This window comes from Staurois parvus, unplaced genomic scaffold (assembly GCF_062004578.1).
Source record: "Staurois parvus isolate SC_StPar_1 unplaced genomic scaffold, SC_StPar_1.0 ptg000586l, whole genome shotgun sequence".
Taxonomy (NCBI): domain Eukaryota; kingdom Metazoa; phylum Chordata; class Amphibia; order Anura; family Ranidae; genus Staurois; species Staurois parvus.
Genome location: NW_028318382.1, coordinates 2439916 through 2466362, shown reverse-complemented (window position 1 = coordinate 2466362; position 26447 = coordinate 2439916). Strand labels below are relative to the sequence as shown.

Genomic DNA, 26447 nt, shown 5'->3' with positions numbered 1-26447 from the left:
ATTTGTTTGTGTATTTAAATCTGCCAAAACATTTAACAGTACATTCCAAAAAACAAAGGTATACCGCTCAGGCAAACAATCCAGATCAATCCACAACAGGTGCAGGCTCTGGCTTGCCACCACACACACGATGCAATAGGAAGAAGGGTCAGCAGCACACTGGAGGATAGATGAATATAGTGTGTATTTATTAATCCATGTGTGCCGTATGGATTAATAAATACACACTATATTCATCTATCCGCCGGTGTGCGGCAGACCCTTCTTCCTACTACACTCCCCCCAGACTGACAATGTTGCTGTCTGTTGTGCCTCCTGTGCTCATTTATCCAGAGTGGTGTCTCACTAATACCGGAAGTGTGATACTGGCCAAATCACCAGGTGAAAACAGGGAAAAAAGCCAGAGAAGAAAAGAAAACCACATTTAATGAATGGTAAGCTGCAATATATTACATTTTTGGTTCTGGGTTTAATACCACTCTAAGCAGTACAGCTTGATCACCAATCTGCCCTCAGCCAGTAGGCTGACAATGAAAGAGAAACGGCACACAAATGATTTAATCATTCTGCGCTTTCTCCTCTAAAGCAAGTTTAAACTTGAATAGAAGACAAATATGGCCAAAGCATTTTTGGCCATACATCTTTTGTGGGTCACTTTTACTCTCCCATGACCCAGAGTCAGTTGATAGCGGGCAATATTGGTAGGATCTACCCACCTGCCTGATTGACAGCTGGCTCCCATCCCATGCGCTGTGCTCCAGTGAGCGCTGGAGGAACAGAGTAGAGAGCAGTGACTGGCATTCCCTGCTGTCCACTCTGAGCAGACCAAGAACAGAGTGATTAGCAGTCATGTGATCGCCTATTTCTTGGCCTTAGAGCGAACGTGGGAAACGTGGCAAATTTTATTTCACAAACCCATAATTCTCCTTTAACAGCATGGTGTAAAGTAGTAGAGCTCTGAATCGCTAAGGCCCCATGTACACGGGACACTTCTGAATGATGGAAACTGACTGCTGGAAAACGTAGGTTAAACAACGTCTATTTAGCTGCGTTTGCATAACGCGTTTATGTGCATTTGCGTTTAGAAGCGTTTTTTAAAGATAAGCACAGGGGAACCTCCCAAATGCCCAGAATGCACTGAAACGTGGTAAATTATTAACTATTTCAGACTGTTTCAAAGAAATACAGAGAGTAGAAGCAGAGACAGCAGTATGTGTTGAAATTAGCTTAGGCGTGAGTTGCTCATTAACATTTCTTTTGTTTACAAGGGTGGGAAAGGTGTCTGGTGGATTGAGTCATTAAGGTCACCTGGCAGGGGGTCTTCATGAGGAATTTGAGGTGTGAATGGTCATTAACATATCTTTTGTTTCCAAGGGTGGCAGAGGTCTTAGGTGTGAATTGGTCATTACAATGTGTGAAAAACTTGGTAGGAACATCCTGTGTTCAGTGTTTTGTCCATCTGAGTACCTTGAAAATGCTTTGCATGCATTTTTTCATGATGAAAAAAGGCTCTGGACAGCATCGGGAACTGGAAGAGTTAAAAAAAATTTTCAGACGCAAACGCTTATAAACACAATTTGCAGCGTTTACAAGCGTTTTGCTGATAAAATTGACTGAACGCAAGTTTTCTGTGTTCAAAAAAACGACTTTAAACTCAAATGACTGTAAAACGAAGACGTGTACATGGACACATAGGAAAACATTAGGGTGACTTCAGGGGCTGCTGAAAAAATGCTGCAGCTCCTAAACGTGAGTTTATCAGCTGCAGTGTACATGAGCCCTTAGAGTTTTGTTCCTTCCTCTCTAAGACTGAGTATTGTTGTGCAGCTTATTTCAGGAGGTCACTATCAAAATCAGGTATTTTAATAGTTCCTTGTTAACTGGATTGAATGGTGTATTTCTGTTTAAAAAAATATGTATTAAAAGGACATAAATGATTTATAAAAATGTATTTTATGTGTATTCCAACCAGGACACTACCTGCATGGAGTTTAAATTTTCACCTGGGTTTCCCCAAGGTACTCTGGTTTCCTCCCACACTCCAAACACATGCTGGAAGGTTGGCCCTAGTATGTGTATGTATGCATATGTGGCAGGGACCTTAGATTGTAAGCTACTTCAGGGAAAGGACCGATATGAATGTACAATATGCAACGCGCTGCGTAAATTGTCGGTGCTATATAAATACCTAAATAATAATATTCCAATCACAACTCTCATCATTAGGTACCTTGTTCAAGGAGTCTTTGTTCTGTGTGTTCTCACTGAGCAGATTACCAGCCAGTATGACGCGGGATATCTTTGCTGCACAGCCCTGCTCCTCCTCTGCTCCAGCCTGTCCAGTCACCAAGTCTAAGAGCAGCTGTAATCCCAACAAGCTATCCCCACTGGCTCCGCCCAGTCCCAAGCAAGATGTCAGCAGCACATACCTGTAAGTAAAGGGGCCAAGAAGGAATAATCTATAAACTTTCAGAGAAAACTCAGTGACAAACATGACAATCTGCAGATAATGGCCAATGCCAACTTTACATAATTCAAATCTGTGCCAAGATGTAGGCCCATCAATAGCAGCTTGTTCATACGCTAAGTAAACATTTACCTAGATATGAAAAATGTGCAAAATGTGCAAACAGGCAGGCTTTTTACTGCAGAGGAGACACACTATAGGATAGATAAATAGAGCAGTAAATGTGGTATACACCAAACATTCAATCTAGGTGTATCTTCCTTCTGCATGTGTTTTAAGTTACTGTAATTAATTCACCTGCAGTGAATGTTTGGTGAATGTCACTGCTTTATAAACATGACCTTATGTCTATTCTGTAATTAAGGATTCTTACCTGCGTTTACAAACTTTTTGACAATATAAAACGTTAAAGAGGTATAGACTCCAGAGAGAGAGAGAGAGAGAGAGAGAGAGAGGGAGAGAGAGATCATATTACCCCTGTACAAATCATTAGTAATACCTCATCTGGAATATGCAGTTCAATTTTAGGCACCAATTTACAAAGAGAACATTGGGGAACTGGAGAAAGTGCAAAGAAGGACAACCAAACTGATAAGAGGCATGGAGGAGCTCAGCTATGAGGAAAGATTAGAGAAACTGAATTTATTCTCTCTTGAGAAGAGAAGATTAACCGCATGCCGCCCAGCCACTGTACATGTAGTGCAGCACTGGTAGGCAAAACGACATTTTAAAACAGACCCCGCAAAACAGGTAGGGGGCGCGCGTGAGGCGCACGCCCGCCCTGCCTGTCCCGCGGGTGTCCGCAGTGGGTGTCAGCCGCCGGGTCACGGCTGGTTTTTACCAGCCGTTTTCCCGCGATGAGCTGTCATCACTGTCACAGAGCAGAGCTGCATTGTTTACACACAGCCTGCTCTGTGACAGTTCCCCGACAAGCTGAAGAGGGAGAGAAGAATTTCTCTCCCTCGATCAGCTCCCCCCTCTCTCCCCCCCGTCCAGCACACACCCCGCCCCCTAGTAAAACACTCCCCTTACACAGTAAACTCCTAAAAATGTTAACCCCTTCCTCCCCAGTGACATTAGTACAGTTTCAGTGTTTTTTTTTCACTGATCACTGTATTGGTGTCACTGGGGATGTCAGTGACCCCAAGTCAGTTCCCCCCCACTGTCAAAATGTCCACCGCAGTCCCGCCATAAGTCGCTGGTCTCTGCCATAAGTCCCTGATCGCTGCCATAAGTCCCTGATCGGCGCCATTATTAGTATAAATAAAAATTAAAAAACCCAGTATCTTTCCCGCCATTTGTAAACGCTATAACTTTCATGTAAACCAATTAATTTACACGTATTGGGATTTTTTTTAGCAAAGACAAGTCGCAGAATGCATTTTGGCAGAAATTTATGACTAAATTTGATTTTTGCATTTTTTTTTTACTGGACATGTTTTATAGCAAATAGTCCAAAATATTGTTTTTTTTTCCTAAAAATTGTCAGCCTTTTTTTTTTATAGCGCAAAAAATAAAAACCGCACAGGCGATCAAATACCACCGAAAGAAAGCTCAATTTGTGGGGAAAAAAAAGGATGTAAATTTCATTTATGTACCGTATTGCATGACCGCGCAATTGTCCGTTAAACTAGCGCAGCGCTGTATAGCAGAAAAATGGCGTCAATTGCAGTATTTATACCATAGTTTGTAGACGCTATAACTTCCACGCAAAGCAATCAATATACACTTATTGGGATTTTTTTTACCAAAAACATGTAGCAGAATACATTTTGGCCTAAATTTATAACCAACTTTGAGTTTACTATATATTTTTTATTGCTGAAAGTAAAAAATATTGTTTTTTTGTTTATAGCGTGAAAAATAAAAAGCGCACAGGTGATCAAATTACACCGAAAGAAAGCTCTATTTGTGTGAAAAAAAGGACGTAAATTTAGTTTGGGTGCAGCATTGCATGACCGCGCAATTATCAGTTGAATAAGTGCAGCGCTGAGTAGCAAAAAGAGGCCTGGTGATTAAGGGGGGTAAATCCTCTGGAGCTCAAGTGGTTAAGGCGGGATATGATCAACATGTATAAATACATCAGTGGTTCATATAGTGAACTCGGTGTAGAGTTATTCACCCTGAGGTCATCACAGAGGACAAGGGGGCAATCTTTACGTTTGGAGGAAAAGAAATTTAATCTCCAAATACAGAAAGGTTTCTTCACAGTGAGAGCTGTGAAAATGTGGAATAGACTCCCTCAAGAGTTGGTTCTGGCCAGCTCAATGGATTGCTTTAAAAAAGTCCTGGATTCTTTCCTATATACACAGAATATAACTGGTTACTAACAGTTATAAGTAAAATTGATCCAGGGAATATCCGATTGCCTCTCGGGGGATCAGGAAGGGATTTTTTCACCTGCAAGGGGCGAATTGGATCATGCGTTGCTGGGTTTTTTTGCCTTCCTCTGGATCAACTGTGGGTGTAGGATTATAACTTTTTTTTTTAATGGTTGAACTGGATGGACTTTTGTCTTTTTTCAAAGACAAAAAAAGACAAATATAAACCATATAAACTAAGATGCACATATGCAATCCCAGCATCTTTCAAGATCAATACACTTCTGTGTACATGAGTGGGAGTTATGTCCTTCTGGCAAGTTCAAACAAGATGGATGAAGATATCAGCCCCAGCGATGGAGTGGACGCTGCATCGTGTGTATATAGTTCTGCCTTTACCCTTTTGCTGCCAGTGGCGTTTTTGCATTTTTTTTTCTTTTACATGTTTAATAAAATAATTTCAAGCCTAAAGATTACATACAACCCCCAAAACGTTATATATTTTCTGAAAACAAACACCATACAGAATAAAATGGTGGTAGTTCCAATTTTGTATGTTACAGGATATTGGTGCAATAGTTATAAAAATGCTAAATTTCAGTAAAGAAATACACTAAAGTTAATTTTAGGGCACACAAACACAATAAATGTTCCCATTATCTGGTGAAACATAAAAGATGAGATCCCACCGAGTAAATAGATACCCAACATTTCAAACTTTAAAACTGTGTGTGCCCATAAATGACAGCAAACTTCAATACCCTATATTTTCCATAGGCAATGCTTTAAAAGCCCCATCAGTTTAGAGTTAACCAAGAATAATGGGCCTTCAGTTATTGCTCCCACTCTGGCATGTGTGGTAGTATGTAACATGTATAGTGCAATCAATGTTTTTGTGTGTAGGTGCCACTGATTTATGCTCATACAGGTGTGTTTCTGTATGTCATGGTGGGTATGTCAAGGGGGATCTTAAGTGCTTGGGTGGAACTTTAGGTGACAGGTTCTTTTTAATGAGATAGCTAGAGTCTAAAAGATCCCTGATGTCTCACCTATGCTCCAATGAAGCTACTGGAATTGCATGACGTCAGTGACACTAGGACCCTAAAGTGACGTTTTGCACGTTGCCTTTGAGTCAGTAACAGAAAGGGGAGATCAGAGAGTGGAGCGGATACCTGCTGATCTCGCTCACCTCTACTCAGCAGAATTCACCACGCTGGTTCCGGGTCTGCCAATGTGTCCTCAGAGCCCAGAAAACATGGCAGGGTGTGCACTTGGGGGGGTCTCCACAGTTACAAGGGGGGGTAAGTGCAAGTAAGTGCAGGGCTCTGAGGAAGAGGTTGTGTCCTCGAAACGCGTTAGCCAGTTGGTCATCCACGGTTCCATTGTATGGACTCAGATGTTGTTTGGATCATACATCTTGTTCAGTTTGACATGCCTGTGTTATTTTGTCCATTGTGAGTATGATACCTATTTTGTTTCTTCAATAAATTATTTTAAACGATAATGCACTAGGTCGGTGCGCCCTTTTTCTGTTTCTCCATTTGTATCCAGTGTATTTGGACCACCCCGGTCTGTTGAAGGCAGCAAGCAGTGCATATTCCAGAAAATTCCAGAACATTCCTATTGGGTCTACTGAGTCCTTTCCTAGCGCAGGAGTAAAGTGTTTGTTGTGTTGGACAGAACAGCCCTATCTTGTGCTTTATTTCTCTGCTGCATAAGTATATCTAAAGGCAATTTTTTTTTTCATTTTGGATCAAGTTTTTTTGCTGTCTGTGCCTCCATTAAGGAGATACACCCTCTCCATTAAGGAGATACACATAATATCCTGTTTACCATTATCACTGAAAGTGAAAGTAAAAGAAAACACCAAATTTTGGGTTGTCCCCAGAAAAGTAATAGAGGGGAAATCTTCCAATAGGGACACTAACTCTGGTGGCCTGGGGGTCCCCAAGGAATTCCCTTAACCACTTGCCCTCCAGAGGATTTACCCCTCTTCCTGACCAGGCAATTTTGTGCAATACGGCACTGCGTTACTTTAACTGACAATTGCGCGGTCATGCAACGCTGTACCCAAATTAAATTTATGTCCTTTTTCCCACAAATAGAGCTTTCTTTTGGTGATATTTATTTTTCACGCTATAAACAAAAAATAGACAAACAATTTTGAAAAAAAAAACAATATTTATGACTTTTTGCTATAAAACATCCAGTGAAAAAGTTTAAAAATCTAATTTCAGCATAATTTTAGGTCAAAATGTATTCTGCTACATGTCTTTGCTAAAAAAATCCCAATACATGTAAATTAATTGGTTTGCATGAAAGTTATAGTGTCTACAAATGGCAGTATATATTCAGGAATTTTTTTTTTTTATACTAGTAATGGCAGCGATCAACGACTTATAGTGGGACTGCAGCGGGCATTCTGACACTGGGTGGGAACTGCCACTGACATCCTAATGACACTAATACAGTGATCAGTGCTAATAAAAAGCACTAGCACTGTACTAATGACACTGGAGAGGAAGGGCTTAATATCTGGAGCGATCAAAGGATTACCTGTGTGCTGTTTTACATGATGTGCTGTGTGTCTTTTACTAGGGAAACATGCTGCTGTGTATTTCTCTGCTGTGCCGTGCATGGCAGGAGAAAGACCTGTGTTGTTTACACACAGGTCTCTCCCCTGTCAGTGTTACTAAGCGATCGCTGGCCGGGACCCGGTGATTGACATCTGTAGCAGCCCATGGCGGTGCGGGTAGGGCGGTCCCTACTTGGAAATACAAATCACGTATATATATACGTGATTTTGCGCAGCCCTGCTGCCCTGTAATTGTAGTTCTACTGGAGGGCAACGGGGAAGCGGTTAATTTACAGGAATTTCCTTTCATTTCCTGTTTGGCTATGGGACAGGAAGTGAAGGGAAATCTCTGCAATAGGATACAGATGGCGAAATAAATCTGACAGGGGTTATAACCCTGTCTTACTCTATCCAAAATAAAAAAAAAAAAAAGAAAAAGTTTTGCCTATAGTTCTGTTTAAGTACCACTTAGCCCTGGTTCACAATGATGCGATTTTCCAGAATCGCAGGGAATCGCATGACAAGTGAAATAACGTGACTTTCAGTGGAGGCTGTTCACATATGTGCAGTGCAAATCCCTTCCAATTTGAAAAAGGGTCTTGTGCAAGTTTAGGGCAGTGCAGTGCAATTTTAAGCTCCACAGAGTTGAATGGAAACTGCATGCAAAATGCTGATGTGTGCTAATGTAAGATGATTTTGGTGCGTTCTCAGCTAGTCTTTGCATTCTTCTCCAACTACCCTCCCTAACAATGCAGTTGATGTACTAAAAGTGAGGAGTGCAAATTTTGGTGCAGCTGTGCATAGTAGCCAATCAGCTTCTAACTTCAGCTTGTTCAATTAAGCTTTACAGAAAAAAAATGGAAGGGGATTGGTTTCTATGCAGAGCTGCGCCAGATTCTGCACTCTCCAGGTTTAGTAAATCAACCCTCATGTCCAAGGCAGGAGAGAGAGGGAGGGAGAGAGAGAGAGGATGGAGGGAGGGAGGGAGAGAGGATGGAGGGAGGGAGGGAGGGGGGAGAGAGAGGGGGGAGAGAGAGGGGGAGGGGGGAGAGAGGGAGGGGAGAGAGAGGGAGGGGAGAGAGAGAGGGAGGGGGAGAGAGAGAGGGAGGGGGGAGAGAGAGAGGGAGGGGGGAGAGAGAGAGGGAGGGGGAGAGAGAGAGGGAGGGGGAGAGAGAGGGAGGGGGGGAGAGAGGGAGGGGGGGAGAGAGAGGGAGGGAGGGGGAGAGAGAGAGGGAGGGGGGAGAGAGAGAGGGAGGGGGGAGAGAGAGAGGGAGGGGGGAGAGAGAGGGAGGGGGAGAGAGAGGGAGGGGGAGAGAGAGGGGGGAGGGGAGAGAGGGAGGGGGAGAGAGAGGGAGGGGGAGAGAGAGGGGGGAGGGGAGAGAGAGAGGGGGGGAGAGAGAGAGGGGGGGAGAGAGAGAGGGGGGAGGGGAGAGAGGGAGGGGGAGGGGAGAGAGGGAGGGGGTGGGAGAGGGAGGGGGTGAGAGAGAGGGAGGGGGAGAGAGGGAGGGGGAGAGAGGGGGGGAGAGAGAGGGAGGGAGGGGGGAGAGGGGGAGGGAGGGGGGAGAGGGAGGGAGGGAGGGGGGAGAGGGAGGGAGGGGGAGAGAGGGAGGGAGGAGAGAGGGAGGGAGAGAGGGAGGGGGGGAGGGGGGAGGGAGAGAGGGAGGGGGGAGGGAGAGAGGGAGGGGGGGGAGGGGGGAGGGAGAGAGGGAGGGAGGGGGGAGAGAGGGAGGGGGGGAGGGGGGAGGGAGAGAGGGAGGGAGGGGGGAGAGAGGGAGGGAGAGAGGGAGGGAGAGAGGGAGGGAGGGAGGGAGGGAGAGAGGGAGGGGGGAGGGAGGGGAGAGAGGGAAGGGGGGGAGAAGTAAGGGGGGAGGGAGAGGGATGAAGGGGGGGGAGAAGTAAGGGGGGAGGGAGAGGGATGAAGGGGGGGGGAGAGGAGGAGGGAGGGGGGTAGAGAGAGGGCGGGAGAGAGGGGGGTAGAGAGAGAGGGGAGGGGGATAGAGAGAGAGGGGAGGGGGAGAGAGAGAGAGGGGGGAGGGGGAGAGAGGGGGGGAGGGGGAGAGAGAGGGGGAGAGAAGGGAGAGAGAGGGGGGGGAGAGAGAGCAGGCAGGGGGCGAGAGAGAGGGGGGAGGGGAGAGAGGGGAAGGAGGGGGGAGAGGTAGGGGGAGAGAGAGGGAGAGAGAGAGGGAGAGAGGGGGGGAGAGAGAGGGAGAGAGGGGGGAGAGAGAGGGAGAGAGGGGGGGAGAGAGAGGGAGAGAGGGGGGGGAGAGAGAGGGAGAGAGGGGGGGGGGAGAGGGAGAGAGGGGGGGAGAGAGAGGGGGAGGGGAGATGGGGAGGGGAGAGAAAGATAGAGAAGGAGGGGAGGGGGAGAGAGAAGGAGGGGAGAGAGGAGGGGAAAGAGAAGGAGGGAGAGAGAGAGAGAGAGATTGAGATTGCAGCTGTATCCAAATTGCATGAAAACTACATAAATTCGCACTGAAGTTAAAACACATGCAGAACTGGTACAAGTTGCACCACATCAGTGTGCACCTAGTCTTACAAGCCTTGCCCCTTGATTGGACAGTAAAAAAAAGAGGAAGACTTATGAAACAATCACTCAGTTCTCTCCTCCAATCAGTGTGTTCAAAGCGGCAGCCTCTCACAAAATCACTGTGACTGATCAGAGCGCGGTCCTGGTCACCGAACATCATATCTGCGCAAGCCATACATGTGTGTTCCATTAAAAAATTGCTCATTTGCAAATCCCTCATGAAGAGACTTTCTTTGTGCTTTCCCAGAATGGACACGAGTTTATTTCTCCATAAAATTAGGCAGAAATCCAAAATATTCAAGACACGTCAGACTCCGTGTTTATTCTGAAAGCTTAACTCAACATTGTCTGCCCATTTGATGACATTAAAATACTGCAGGCTCCTACACATAAAGAACTAATTTTGTTGGCGGCAATATCTGTATGGACATAGTTCTGGATATCAAGAGTGTGATAATTATTTGCCACATGACATTAGTTGCTAGAAGTCTGACAAAGGATGTTGGTTTGGGTCACAATACGACTGGTATATTTATGCAACGAATAGCAGCCGTTCAAATCAAGCAGGAAAAAACATAAAAAATAGTTTAGCCATATTTATGTAAAACTCATAATAAACGGCAACAGTAATACCAGGTTTCCAGTAAAAAAGGAAGGCCCTTTGATAGACTGAAGCATCGAAGGCACTGCATGATGCGTGATCAGGAGCCCACCCCACCGGAGTTGACAGTCTCCCGAGCTGCTGGTGGTTGTGAGGTCACTGTGCTGGGAGCACTGAGCGAGCATGCTCAGGACACTGGCTGTACTCGTATATATGGCAGCTCAGTGTTAAAGCCCAGTACTACCCATTACTAGCCAGAAAGATATTCTGCCTGCTGGTAGTAAGTCACTATATTTCCCCTCAGCAGAAGTAAGCACGCCAGTAGCTGTTTAAGTGGAAAACCAGCAAATTTTTTGAATGGGGGGGTGTGTGCCTGAGGACTACTACATGTTTTTTTGTCCGTGTCCAATGTCACCATTAAAGAAAGTGAGGGGAAACCTCAAAGAAGGGGGGTGCCCACCTTATAATGCCCACCTCCCTTTTTTCACCACACCAATCCCAACATCAAGAGTGCTGACTTAACATAGGGATTGAAACATCAAGTTCGATTAGCTGTACCTACTAAACTTTCATCACTCTTTGCAAGGAAAAAAAAACATGAAATGAAAGAAAAAAAAAAATCTGATATTTGGCATGGCTGTCGCCTCAGTGCTGGGCCAGGAATAAAAAGTGGTTGGCAACTGAGGCTAAGGGATGGCAGAGCACTGTATTCCATCAAACATACTCAGGACTTCAGAGATGGGGTTAAGTAAAAGTAACAGAAATCAGGCGATGAGTCTCTACAACACATTCCACGTGCCCAGCTCTGGCTGCGGAACTCGTGGTTTCTGGTGCTTAGGAAAGCAGATATGTCTTTCTTAAAGTACATTTCTGTGAAACTTGCATGGGTCAGCATAAGCTATGAAACAGGAGACAGCAGCTTGCCAGACGTGCACAACAATCACCCTTGGGAATCACATGAATCACATGATATGCAAGTAATAACAGTAGGGGACTTACCTGTCCTCACTCAGTTCTGGCAGAGGAGACTGTGGGGGAAGAGAGGCCAAGCAGAAATCTTCCACCATGAACATCCCAGCATCATCCTCTGAACCGAGGACTGCAATAACGGCACCTGAGGGGAGTTCAAGAAAAGGAAAATATTATAGAAGATTAGAACATGTGAAATACAGTAAACACTGCTACAATCAACATGTTGCTTTTAATAACAGATGGTGTTTATTGTGCTTATGCATATTATATATCTGTGGACAGTGAGGAAAATCCAGACACAATAAATAACCTGCCCTCAGACAGAAGGAAGTGCCTTGTCTCTTGCCAAACCACGTTCAATCTCAAAGCCTTGTAATCCCCCCATTTAATATACACTATATTGCCAAAAGTATCGGGACGCCTGCCTTTACATGCACATGAACTTTAATGGCCTCCTAATCTTAGTCCGTAGGGTTCAATATTAAGTTGGCCCACCCTTTGCAGCTATAACAGCTTCAACTCTTCTGGGAAGGCAGTCCACAAGATTTAGGAGTGTGTCTATGGGAATGTTTTGACCATTCTTCCAGAAGCACATTTGTGAGGTCAGGAACTGATGTCGGACGAGAAGGCCTGGCTTGCAGTCCCCGCTCTAATTTATCCCAAAGGTGTTCTATCGGGTTCAGGTCAGGACTCTGTGCAAACCAGTCAAGTTCCTCCACCTCAAACTGGCTCATCCATGTCTTTATGGACCTTGCTTTGTGCACTGGTGCGCAGTCATGTTGGAACAAGAAGGGGCCATCCCCAGACTGTTCCCTCAAAGTTGGGAACATGAAATTGTCCAAAATGTCTTGGAATGCTGACGCCTTAAGAGTTCCCTTCACTGGAACCAAGCCCTACCCCTGAAAAACAACCCCACATCATAATCCCCCCACCACCAAACTTTACACTTGGCACCATGCAGTCAGGCAAGTACCGTTCTCCTGGCAACTGCCAAACCAAGACACGTCCATTGGATTTCCAGACAGAGAAGTGTGATTCATCACATTAGAGAACACGTCTCGGCTGCTCTAGTGCTTTACACCACTGCATCCAACGCCTTGCATTGCACTTGGTGATATAAGGCTTGGATGCAGCTGCTCAGCCATGGAAACCCATTCCATGAAGCTATGCACTGTTGTTGTGCTAATCTGAAGGCCACACAAAGTTTGGAGGTCTTTAGCTATTGACTTTGTAGACAGTTGGCGACTTCTGCACACTGTGCGCTTCAGCATGTGCTGACCCCGCTTTGTCATTTTACTCGTGGCTGAGTTTCTGTTGTTCCCAGTTGCTTCCACTTTGTTATAATACCACTAACTAATATTTAGTAGCAAGGAAATTTCAAGGATGGACTTACTGCACAGGTGGCAACCTATCACGGTAGCACGCTTGAATTCACTGAGCTCCTGAGAGCAACCCATTCTTTCACAAATGTTTGTAGAAGCAGTCTGCATGCCTAGGTGCTTGATTTTATACAACTGTGACCATGGACGTGATTAGAACACCTGAATCCAATGATTTGGAGGGATGTCCCAATACTTTTGGCAATATAGTGTATGTTTGATAAATGCACCAATATAAAGCTGTTTACATTCACTGCTAGATTCTCTTTCTTTGTCAGCTGGGATTCTGTCTGTGGTTTAATAAGATCATTATTCTGTGGTCTCTTCTTTTCTCTACCACTGCATTACTGGTCTCTGAGCATGCACACAACTGCATGTTACAGAAGCATTACGTAATGAAGCTTAAAGCTTGCCAAGGCACATAAGTCATATGAGAAAAGTCAGCAGATAATTATATTATTATGTTTACTGTTGAACTTTAAATAACAGAAAGGAGAAAAGGGTTAAAGGAGGCGTTTCCTTTAAAATTCCACAATGGTCGATGAAACCGCTGATGAGCAAATACCTACCTGTCACAAACGTCTGTACATCTGTGGCCCCCTCCAGCTTAATCCTCTGAAGTTCATCCTCCAGTATAAGCTCATCTGAGTCACTGATATATTTGTGTCTGGGTGGCTGAGGCAGAAGATTGTGCTACAAAGATGAAAAGGGATTCTGTTATAAGAACCAGACAGTCATCGGTAAATCCACACATCATGTCTGTAGCTTGGGGACACAAAAGGTATTACCATCCACAATGCAGGGTCCTGGGGTTAATATTTCACAAGGATTCTGGCTCTGTGAATTTGTATGCAGTTTCATCTGGCAGTCCAAAAACATACCAAGAAGTTGAATAGATTCTGCCTAGCTTGTCCCTAAGGTGTGTGGCCACCTCTATGACTGATAAGACATTAGTCCACTACTTTCTTTGTTACTTGAAAGTAATTTCTGCAAGGGTCAGAAAAACAGAAACCCTATCTATGATAACCATTATAATCTCCATATGCTGATTGAGGTAAACATCAGCAACTATATTTCAACACATTATTTGCATATGAACAGCTTACATAGAATGAAAAATGCATGATGCTTGTATGATGTGCTAGATTGGTTTGAGTAGAAATATTTTAGGTTTTTCACAAGCATCAGTCTTGGAAATGTACAGTGAATGGATAGGATACAAAATATCTAATCGAAACGTTTGAAAAGTGAAAGAAGGGGGGGCGCTCGCAAGCAGCAATCCAAGATGGCCGCTTGCTGATCTAGCTCCTCGCCCACCAGACACATTGGCTTTTTTTCGAGCAACCTGCAGAGCTTCTCCCCTACACCCGAACCACTCCTCACTCCCTTACCCCTTTTATCAGGAACTAAACTTTCCAACACTTCCAGATGGCGATCGGAATGCCCTTAATGCCAGTATTTTGGAAAGTGAAGTTCTCTGGGCTATCAAATCCATGAAGCCTCCCAAGACCTTGGGCCCTGACGAATTCTCGGGTCTCTATTAAAAAAAACGTTCTCTGCTCTCCTAGCATTCCATTTAGCTAATTATTTTAATGCTCTGACAACTGGGTCGATTCCCTCTTCTGACACCCTCAGAGACCATATATGAATGATCCCTAAAACACTGGAGCATGCAAATGAACCTCAAGTTTTTTGTCCGATTTCCCTTCTGAACGACGGTTTGAAAATTTTGGGAAAGATCCTGAGTTTTCGCATCAACAACTACTGTACATGTGCCATTTAATACATAGAGACCAAGCTGGCTTTGTGTCGGGTAGGCAGGCGGGTGATAATGTTCGCAAAGTAGTGCATCTCATCTATCTCCTACACCACTGGAAAGATTGCCGGCTTTCTCCTCTCTTTGGATATATATATAAGGAATTGACTCTTTCACTTGGGAAAATCTATAATTTGTACTTACTCGTTGGGGTTTTGGAGACTCCCTGTTAACTTTGATTAAAGCCTTATACTCCACACCTACATCATTAGTTAAATACACCAGGTATTTTTCAGCGTCATTCCCCATCTATAGGGGCACCAGACAGGGTTGCCCCGTTCCCAGCACTGTTCCTCTTAGCACTAGAGCATTTAGCAATCGCACTTCAAGCAGATCAAAATGTCACTGGAATCCCTTATGCAGGCCATGACTTCAAAGTGAGTCTTTTTGCGGATGACACTCTTCTGATGCTGACCAACCCACTCACGACTCTTCCTAATTTGCTCCACCTTTTGACGCGCTTTTCTACCATATTGTGCCTTCGGGTCAACATGGATAAGTCCATAGACTTGAATGTCACCCTGGATCATGCCCTGGTTACTCGTCTACAATCCCATTTCCCGTTTCACTGGGTGTCCACATCCATTAATATTCTGGCCATCCCATTAACCACTACCTATTCTTCTCTGTTCTCTGCTATTACCCTTTGCTCCACTCCTTGACATCTCTCATGCAATCATGGCGGTGTTCGTACCTCTCCTGGATAGGTTGCATCAGATCAGTGCAGATGACTATTTTACCTAAGCTTCTGTACTATTTCCGCACCCTACCTGTACAGGTACCCCCCACATATCCTCCGCCTGATCCAGAATAGAATTCTACGCTTTATTTGTGCTGATAAACATCCCAGAGTCCTCAAGGCTACTCTGTTCATACACAGGCTACAGGGGGGTTTGGGGGTCCCCCATATTGCTAAATATTATTTGGCCAGCCAGATATCCCCGTTGACCTGGCTCCATGCTTCTTCCAATGAACCCTTATGGGTGCTCCTGGAGCTTCCTAACTGTGCTCCTCTCTCAATTCATAGCTTGCGTCTCTGGGACTCTGAGCTTTATTCTAACTCCCTTATGTCTCCCTTCCTTCCTTTGCTGCCAATCATTAACAACCCTCTTTTTCCTCCTGGCCTGGATCAGCCTCATGCCTTCTCTTGGTGGATATCCAGTGGTCTCACACAAAAGTGCAACACTTTTTGACCACCTGGTCTCCCGACATGGGCTGTCTTTCGTGAATTCCACGATGCTCTCTAGTCGGAATATTTCCGATTTCTTCAACTTCAACACTGGACATATTCCCTTCGACACACTTCATCTTCAGAAAACAACATTTGAGCATATTTGGCAGCAACCCGGGTTGGGTTCCCCGGGTCTCATCTCCTTACTTTATGCGTCTCTGAATAAGCGATCATCTCATGCCTCTCGAGACATGGGATTTGAGATCGAGGCGGCGGAGACTAGAACAAGGTTTGGTCTTCTAATGGAGGTGGATTGTAAAGTGTTGCTGTTGTAGCATTGTGTCCCTGCACGTATATAGCTCATGCCAATCCAACTTCTACTGACTGTTGTTTTCATGGGTGTGGCCATCGTGGGGATGTGTTACATACCTGGAAGTGTCCACAACTAGTGGGCTTCTGGTCTCGTGTGTTTGGCCTACTCTATTCCCAGTTCCACCTGTCTATACAAAAGGAGGCGAGATTTGCCTTATTTCACTGCCCTATTCCGGGCCTTTTTGCTCGTCAACAAAAATTGGCATCCTACTTGTTCACAGCAGCCAAGAGGAAGATTGCCCAGGGGTATAAGAAACCTACAGTCTCCTTTCAGGGAGTGAAGGACCGTTTGATGGTTCTGATGCTTAATGAACACATGTCCAGTATTCTCAAGATTCCCATACTACGTTTTTGAAAATTTGGGAACCATGGTGGACGTATGCCTTCCCTGATCTTCCTTTAATGAGCCTAGGTCGGTCCTGACTGATCTTTTATATATACAACTAGTTGGACCATAGAGGCAGGGGATATGCCCCGAAAGCTAGTGCATGTTTTTGAGTCAGGGTAAGCAATGCAATTTTAAACTGCCAATCAAAAAGCCTGAATAAAGCATAATAAGTAGCTTTTTTTGCTACAGATATAATCCTCTGTTGTTCAGTCTTTAAGCAGATTATAAGTCCTGCAGAAAACCACAACTACGGATCAGCACCACTCATGCCTAAGAAAGAAAAAAAAATGCATGTGTTTACAGAGCTAAATCAAATAAAATATTCTAACTACTCCACAGGAATGTCTAGTTACTTCTACAAATAGTAACTGAGACAAAGTAAATGCTTTTCATTAAGAACTTGGAACACTATCTGACGTACAGTTGGAGAGTTGTGACTGACATCCTCTGGAAGATAAAGGAATTGCAAGAAAACAGAAGACAAAAACAAAATGCAGCCTAAAGCTAGCCATACACTGCTTAAATGTATGTCAATTCCTACTGAGCTGGCCAAAATCTGAATTGTGGGTCGCCATATCGGCACCACCTAGCTCAACAAAAGTCAATTTTAAAACTGACTGAGCGGAGTGGAAAAATGAAAGGACAGATTGTGACTGCATATTTTTAGACTCCTCCATTCACACTCCTTAGTGTGGACGCAGGAGTGGGATTGATTCAGCCTCTGAGGCTGAACGAAAGAAATCTATACATGTATAGCTAACCTATATGTATAGCTAACCTGGGCTGTAGTAATGCTCATAAGCAAACAACCAATCTGTTGGCAAGGACAAGTGACATTGCTAAGCAATAAAGCTAAATTGTACTTATCTATTCATCTGTATATCATGCGATTTCAGTAGCCAATCAAAGTCTCACTAGATATGCAAAGGTCTAATTTGAATATCAAGATGTAGAACCTGAAAATGTGAACCACAACTCAATTTCAACAGCAAAAATACCTATAGCAAAAATTAATTGCAATCACCTAGAAATATCTGCACCTAAGCAGGAATACAGACAGGTGCACGAAGAAAATTCCCTGTGGGTTCAAATATTTTCAAGCAACTGGCTCAATGTAAGAAGATCTTCCTGCACATGTGTGTGTATATACTGTGTGTGTATATACTGTATGTGTGTGTGTGTAATATATATATATATATATATATATATATATATATACAGTCCTTCCTCCTATATAACATCAACGCAGCATATAAGCGTTATGAGGGGCGTCCCTTTTTAGAAACAGAAAGCATTGTATGTACTGGGAGAACACGTACCTCTTCACTGATCTCCCTTAGAATTGATGGCTGGAGCTCCATAGATTTGAACAGTGTCCCCACCACACAGCATCTCTCTGGTCCCTGCAGCTCACATAACTTCCTCACAGTTATGTCATCACCTGTAAGCAAAGAAAGATAAAGTGTCATTATACTGCACTGGTTTTAGGTCACAGCCAGAAATACAACTGAGTGTAACTAAGAAGTGGTTTAAGGTCCATTAACATTTAATTTGAGTCCAAAGTTCTTTACAATTAAAGAATGAGCAAATAAAGATTATTAAGCAAAATCGGTTATAGGGGAATTCTATGTTTGCTTAAAAACATACACAGTATAACTGTTTCGCATTAGGACTCCAAAAATACTTCGAGTGCTGGCCCTCTGTTCATGCAAGCTATCTTTGCCCAACATCTGGGAAAATTTGGGAATGCATTACTGAGAACAGATCATTACTGGGAGGAGGTCGATATTCTTGAAAGCAGTGGTGGAAAAAACAGACAGCACTTACAGCACAACCAAATAAAGTGATATCGTAAGCATTATCACACACATTGGCTATTGGAAAATGCCCACACTGAATTTTAATAGTAGGTAAGGCTATGGTATGTAAACTCTAAAGCCAGCCATAGAGAACTCGAATCTTGGTCGATTCAGCAGGAACCAGCTGAGATTCTAACCTTACATAGGCAGGCTGAATGTACCCAAATTGATCAATCAACTTGGGTACAACCAGCCTGCCAGATTTTACATGCAATTATCTCTAGCAACTGTTATAGCCACTAGCGATAATCACGGTCTTCTCCCCCCAAGCCAAGAAAACACTATAGCTTGGCAGGAGGGATTCCCTGGTCAACACTGTCTGTGTTGATGGGGAAATCGAGAGAATTCAGGAAAATGCAGTAAAGAAATTTGCACCGTCTATGGCCGGCCTAACAACGAACTGCCCTTTTTTCTTGTTTTTGATCTGTTAAATATACAATTGAAAAGATGTCTGTTTGAGAAGCGCAAAAAGCATGTGTTGACCCTACCAAAAATCTGGTGAGCTTGTAAAGTCTCTGTACTGAGCAGTGCCTCTGATGCACTGAAATCCCAAGCAGTGTTACCAGCCTTTATAGCGAACATTTTTTTCTTGGGTTTAGAAATGTTTTATTATCCAGATAATCTACGCCCCGCTCTAATGTATTAAAAGTGTATTAAACGTTTATTGCAGCAAGCTCACCCCACTTCTTCTTAGCACGTTCTACCAGGAGTGGCCTCATTTGTAACAGTCGGGTGGCATAGATGTGGGCATATTGGCGAGTGAAATTGCGTTCCCCCAGGCGATAGCTTTCTGATTGGTTGGCATAGTGAGCATTGGAGACTCTCGTGAAGGTAGAGGAGACCTCAGATGGTGGAGTCAGGAGGCCAGGGCCCTGCCCAACTGATAAATCTGTAAACATGGTGACAACCTGCAGAAAAAAGCATAACAGAGGGACAGCAAAATTAGCACACATCCTAAATGCTTTTCTGGTACAAAGTGCAGTAGGAAAAGACCAGTGCCATGCTTTTAGGATGAAGCTAACCAGAACCAAAAATTAGGGACAAACATTTCAAGAGACAGTTCTAAAGAACCTGAAGGCCTTCCTGGTGTATTCAAAGCCACGTAGGGTGTGTCCAAAACCATAACTATTTTCAGTGCAGGGAAAGATTAGTACTTCTGTCATGTTTTTATTCTTTTGTATATCCCCACTAAGGAGATTCACTGTTTGTCCTGAGGCAAACATTGATGGGAAGTTTAAAACTTTACAGTTGTCACCAGAACAAAAGGTGAAAGTCCAATGTGGACGCCTGTTCCAGTGAAAACTTTGTAAGAGGAAATTTCTTCCTACTTCCTTTTTGGGACAGGTAATGAAGGGAAATCTCCCCAGACCACAGATAGTAAAAATACTATAAAAAAAAATATGACCTATACTCTCAATTTGTATGCAGTCAGGCAGGCCCTTGCACTACATAGTTGAGGGTACATCTAGAGGAAATTGAATAAGAAAATTGTATAATGTAATAAATGTATGGCCAGCTCAAACGCATTCAAACGCACTTCCCTTTGCAATGTGCATGTGGGTGCCAATGTAATGTTACCAGTACCTCAAATACAGATCACAAATGTACCCCAGTACCACATTTTTTAAAAGTTATACATGCACTATTTTTCTACGTTTAAATGAATGGGCTGCGAAACTTGTGGGAATCTCATAGGAACAGGGTATGTGTTCCTGTGCAATCCTGACCGGCCCTAAGGGCTAGTTAACACTAGCTTACACAGAAAAACTAACCATTTTCCTATACAGGTAGTAGTGGGTGGTGTCTTGAATTTTTATAACACAAGGTACTACATTTTGTCAGCAGTGATGCACAGACACACAGTTGGACAGAGACTTTAGGAGAGCTCCATTGTGGAAACATACTGTGTATTCCCACAACTCTCCACCTCCCTCCATTGTAGTGTTTTTTGTGTGCTCTTGAGGAGACCTGTGAAGCATGTAACATAAAAAAGTACATGAGCTTCTTTTGAACTACAAGCTTTAAGGCCTGCTTCACACCTATACGTGTTGTATCCTGCTGCAGGAAAAAAAAAAGTTCCTCACCCTTTCCAAAAAAGCAGCTGCTGCTGAAAACAAATACAGTCAGGTCCATAAATATTGGGACATCGACACAATTCTAACATTTTTGGCTCTATACACCACCACAATGGATTTGAAATGAAACAAATAAAATGTGCTTTAACTGCAGACTGTCAGCTTTAATTTAAGGGTGTTTACATCCAAATCAGGTGAACAGTGTAGGAATTACAACAGTTTGCATATGTGCCTCCCACTTGTTAAGGGACCAAAAGTAATGGGACAGAATAATAATCATAAATCAAACTTTCACTTTTTAATACTTGGTTGCAACTCCTTTGCAGTCAATTACAGCCTGAAGTCTGGAATGCATAGACATCACCAGACGCTGGGTTTCATCCCTGGTGATGCTCTGCCAGGCCTCTACTGCAACTGTCTTCAGTTCCTGCTTGTTCTTGGGGCATTTTCCCTTCGGTTTTGTCTTCAGCAAGTGAAATGCATGCTCAATCAAATTCAGGTCAGGTGTTTGACTTGGCCATTGCATAACATTCCACTTCTTTCCTTTAAAAAACTCTTTGGTTGCTTTTGCAGTATGCTTTGGGTCATTGTCCATCTGCACTGTGAAGCGGCGTACAATGAGTTCTGAAGCATTTGGCTGAATATGAGCAGATAATATTGCCCGAAACACTTCAGAATTCATCCTGCTGCTTTTGTCAGCAGTTACATCATCAATAAATACAAGACAACCAGTTCTATTGGCAGCCATACATGCCCACGCCATGACACTACCACCACCATGCTTCACTGATGAGGTGGTATGCTTAGGATCATGAGCAGTTCCTTTCCTTCTCCATACTCTTCTCTTCCCATCACTCTGGTACAAGTTGATCTTGGTCTCATCTGTCCATAGGATGTTGTTCCAGAACTGTGAAGGCTTTTTTAGATGTTATTTGGCAAACTCTAATCCGGCCTTCCTGTTTTTGAGGCTCACCAATGGTTTACATCTTGTGGTGAACCCTCTGTATTCACTCTGGTGAAGTCTTCTCTTGATTGTTGACTTTGACACACATACACCTACCTCCTGGAGAGTGTTCTTGATCTGGCCAACTGTTGTGAAGGGTGTTTTCTTCACCAGGGAAAGAATTCTTCGGTCATCCACCACAGTTGTTTTCCGTGGTCTTCCGGGTCTTTTGGTGTTGCTGAGCTCACCGGTGCGTTCCTTCTTTTTAAGAATGTTCCAAACAGTTGTTTTGGCCACGCCTAATGTTTTTGCTATCTCTGTGATGGGTTTATTTTGTTTTTTTAGCCTAATGATGGCTTGCTTCACTGATAGTGACAGCTCTTTGGATCTCATCTTGAGAGTTGACAGCAACAGATTCCAAATGCAAATAGCACACTTGAAATTAACTCTGGACCTTTTATCTGCACATTGTAATTGGGATAATGAGAGAATAACACACACCTGGGCATGGAACAGCTGAGAAGCCAATTGTCCCATTACTTTTGGTCCCTTAACAAGTGGGAGGCACATATGCAAACTGTTGTAATTCCTACACTGTTCACCTGATTTGGATGTAAATACCCTCAAATTAAAGCTGACTTTCTGCAGTTAAAGCACATCTTGTTCGTTCCACTTCAAATCCATTGTGGTGGTGTATAGAGCTAAAAATTGTAGAATTGTGTCAATGTCCCAATATTTATGGACCTGACTGTAGATGTGAATGTGTCTCATAGGAAACCATGTTAAATGGACTGTAGTGAGTTTCTGCAAAATGCAAAAAGCACTAAAAAAAACACTATGTTGCAAAAAGTATTGGGATGCCTGCCTTTACACACACATGAAGTTTAATGGCATCCCAGTCTTAAGGTGGGAATACACGATTAGAAAATTGAATGATAGGTCATCCGACGACTGAGAGGCGTTCGTTTGTTGGTCAAAATTGTGGGCCACATTAGCCAATCTAAAAAAAATCGTTCGTCGGGCAATACCTAGTGTTGACGTCTTCCGTACAAGTGGAAGTGATGCGGTGTGCGGGTGACCTTGTAGCCACGCCCTTCCGTCCAGAATGAGCGATATACACAACAATTAACAGCAATGAGTATAATATAGTTTATGACATTAACTATATACATAAATAGTGATACATAAAATATAATATGCAGAATTCTGGTTTCATTATCTCATTAGGCCAATCTACATTTGGATTTTTCGTTCGAGTTTACGAAGATTCCTTGGACATAAACATCCGGGTCATCTTCTGTTTCCGCTCATGTGTGATAGCGCTTGATAGATTTTTTTCGTACAACCGTCATACCACCGCATAGAAAATCGGTCGTTCGAATGCGAAATGACAACATTTTTCACTGCTGTTCAACCGGATTTTTTCGTTCACAATATCGTTATCGGTTAAAACATCCTGCTCATCAACAAAAAGAAAGTAATTTGATCCGTGTTTCCGCAAAATTTTTCGTACAATTTTCTTATCGTGTGTATGGGGCATTAGTCCGTAAGGTTCAATATTGAGTTGGTCCACCCTTTGCAGCTATAACAGGCTAGGATGCAGCAGCTCGGCCATGGAAACCCATTTCATGAAGCTCTCTATGCACTGTTGTTGTGCTAATCTGAAGGCAACACCAAGTTTGGAGGTTTTTAGCTATTGACTCTTCAGACAGTTGGTGACTTCTGTGCACTGAGCGCTTCAGCATGCGCTGACCCCGCTCTGTCATTTTATGTGGCCTACCACTTGGTGGCTGAGTTGTTGTTGTTCCCAGTTGCTTCCACATTGTTATAATACCACTAACAGTTGACGGTGGAATATTTAGTAGCAAGGAAATTTCACGGATGGACTTATTGCACAGGTGGCAACCTATCACGGTACCACGCTTGAATTCACTGAGCTCCTGAGAGCAAACCATTCTTTCACAAATGTTTGTAGAAGCAGTCTGCATACCTAGGTGCTTGATTTTAAAAACTCGTGGCCATGGAGGTGATTGGAACACCTGAATCCAATGATTTGGAGAAGTGTCCCGATACTTTTCGCAATATAGTGTAGGTGTAAACCAGGCCTTAGCCCTGATTCACATATGTGCAGGTGGTGCCACTGCGGATCTGCACGAAAATCCATGCAACCACACCACCCGCACAGAGAAATGCAGACACGTGGGCAGGTGCCATTAGTTCTAATGGCACGCCACCCGCACTGGAAAACGCAACCGTGCAGGCTGCATTTTCAGAAGAAGTGCAGGGGCATCTTCCCTGTGTGTCATGGGGTATGGGATTCTATTCAAATGAATGGGCTCTCGTGCCTGAGCAAAATGCGGCCCACAAGGCTGCATATATGTGAACCAGGGGTAAAAGAGAAGTAGTGAGAAAGCTTTTTTTGGCTATACTTCTCCTGTAGGTTACAGGAATGCAGTTCTCAGGATGCTCAGTTCAAGTGTGAATGCAGATTAAAAAAGAAGCAGACACCTTTATTCATTTAAGCCGTACAGACAGTCTGAAGGATACTGCACTGGCATTTGCTCTTTTACTTAGGACCATTTTGTCATCTCTTCTGCTGTACTGTGTGAATGCAAGGCAGCTATCATATTAGTGAAGGTACAAGCTATCACCAGGCAGCTCCGTCTAACCTATTCTCAGATCCAGCCCCCTGAGGACATCATTTGTGTAATGCAGCGAACACTAAGGCAGTAGTGGGCAGGACATTGATGCATGAGCTGCTTCTAGTCTTTTTTTTGCTTTTTTTTTTTTTTACCATTGTTAGAGCGATTATAAAGGTTACTTTTTTTTTTTTGCTGTGTGCAGTGGTTTTGCACAGAGCAGCCTGGATCCTCCTCTTCTCAGGTCCCCAGCAGGCTCTCCTGGCCCCTCCCTACTGTCAGGAGCACCCACAGCAAGCAGCTTGCTATGGGGGCACCCGCTGCTCCGTGTCTCCATACAGACACGGAGCTGCAGCTTTGCCCTGCCACCTCTCTCCTCATTGGCTGACTGGCTGTGATTGACACCAGCGAGAGCCAATGGCTCCCACTTGCTGTCTCAGCCAATGAGGAGGCAGAGATCCACGGCAGCCGAGGCTGTCATTCACGTCACTGGATCGCGATGAGGCTCAGGTAAGTATTGAGGTGGCTGCTGCACACAGAAAGCTTTTTTACCTTCATGCATAGAATGCATGAAGGTAAAAACCTTCAGCTTTTACAACCACTTTAAAGTATCCAAATAAATCTGTAAGGCTACGTTCACACTAGCGTTGTGTGCAGGCGGCAGAGAGGCGTTTGGGAAGCGTTTTTACCTCTGGTCGAGTCAGGAGGCGTTGAAGCCTCCTATTCTAGTCTATGGTGCTGCTCCGCAAACGCCCGGCAGGCGTTTGCGGTGCGGTTGCGGGGCGTTTGCGGAGCGGTAACACCATTTAAACTTCATTATAGGCGTTTGCGGAGTGTTTTTAACGCTCGGAAAACGCCTAGCAACCGCCGCTAAACCACGCATGCAGCGTTTGCGGAACGTTTGCCAAGCGTTAAAAAACGCTCCGCAAATGCCGGACCAACGCTTGCCAAACGCTATAGGGGCGTTTGGCAAGCATTGGTAAAACAGTCAAGTGTGAACGAGCCCTTAGGAGGGAAATGAACAGTCCATTAAAAAATGTACACCTCACCACTGAGGAGTCAATCACTTCCAGTTTTGGGCTCAGTAAACAAGCCATTACTGGCTTCAACAAGCTTTTTTTAACGAAAGGAGGAGAGCTATGGGGTCTAACAGACCCCAGATCTCTCCAAAAAGAGGACCTGTCATGCTTTATTTTTATCAAAAGGGATGTTTACTTTACTTGTGATAGCAATAAAAGTGATTAAAAAAATTAGGGTTACAGTGTAAAAATAAAAACAAATACAGTAAAAAAAAGTTTTTAAAGCGCCCCGTCCTACCGTGCTTGCACGCAATGGCATGCGTCGGTCCTGCACACCTATGTAAATGGTGATCGCACCACACATATAAGGTGCCACTGTGAACATCAAAGCAACATCAGTAATACTAGCGCCAGACCTCCTGTGTAACTCTGAACTGGTAACCTGTAAAAGCTTTTAAAGCGCTGTCTATGGAGATTTTTCGGTATCGTAGTTCGGCACCTATTTTTACATGTAGGAGAGGAGTGTCAGAATTGGCCTGGGCTGGAATTGGCTTCTCTGATCTTCTTCCACAGTCCCCAATACATCTACTGATAGAACAGAGCCTTGGGGACAAGCTGCACATGCTCAATTTGCTGTGTATTGCTGAGATTTTTTTTTTCTTGGAAGAGTGCATGTGATCAGCACAGGGCCAATCAGCACTGTCCAGACAGAGGGTCAGGGGTTTTACAGCCTCATAGGACAGTGAGAGAATAAAAACTTATCCTACAAGCTTTAGCCAGTGCTCTGCTGGACACTGATAGAAGTCACAAGACTGCTCTAACTGCTGATGAAAAAAGTAATTTAGCAGTTTACATTTACTAAAATAATTGCAATTCCATGTTCTGTATCTGTGGGGGACCAGATCTAGTGAATGCAGAGTCCTGGGTTTAGTAACAGTTTAACCAGAGGAAAATGTAAATCACGAAAAGCCGATGGTCATTGATCATTATCCCTGGAATAGGCCTTTCATATTGTTCTTTACATGTCCCAGGAGAGGTGATATTCTGTAGCCTGAAGACTCCTCCATCATTGATGGACACATGTTGCTGATGTAGGGGAAGATTTACACTCGTGTAACAATATGCATCATCTCAGAGAGCATAATAAAGCATAACACATATACACCCCGCCCCCACCGTCTTATCAGCCCGAATCTCTCACCCCACACCGGCTCCCGCCACCACTGTTCCTCTTTCAGCTGTCCCGCCGTGACTTGTCGACGTGATGTCATCACCGAGGGACGTGGCTGGCGAGCCGCCATATTGAGAAGGTCAGAGAAGCTT

The 26447-nt window shown here is 44.0% G+C and overlaps 1 protein-coding gene across 2 annotated transcripts in view; it reads right to left on the bottom strand.

The window, feature by feature from the left end:
* POLD2 (DNA polymerase delta 2, accessory subunit) overlaps positions 1–26447 on the bottom strand; it is a 32640-nt gene extending 6193 nt beyond the window's left edge. The window contains exons 1-6 of one of the 2 annotated variants that reach the window (XM_089692456.1): positions 26326–26447; positions 19128–19356; positions 17909–18030; positions 13412–13535; positions 11491–11605; positions 2231–2429 (exon numbers count right to left, since the gene is read on the bottom strand). In XM_089692456.1, the coding sequence (XP_089548582.1) occupies positions 2231–2429; positions 11491–11605; positions 13412–13535; positions 17909–18030; positions 19128–19347 (780 nt within the window). In that variant the 5' untranslated portion in view covers positions 19348–19356; positions 26326–26447. The other variant, XM_089692457.1, reaches the window with a different exon arrangement.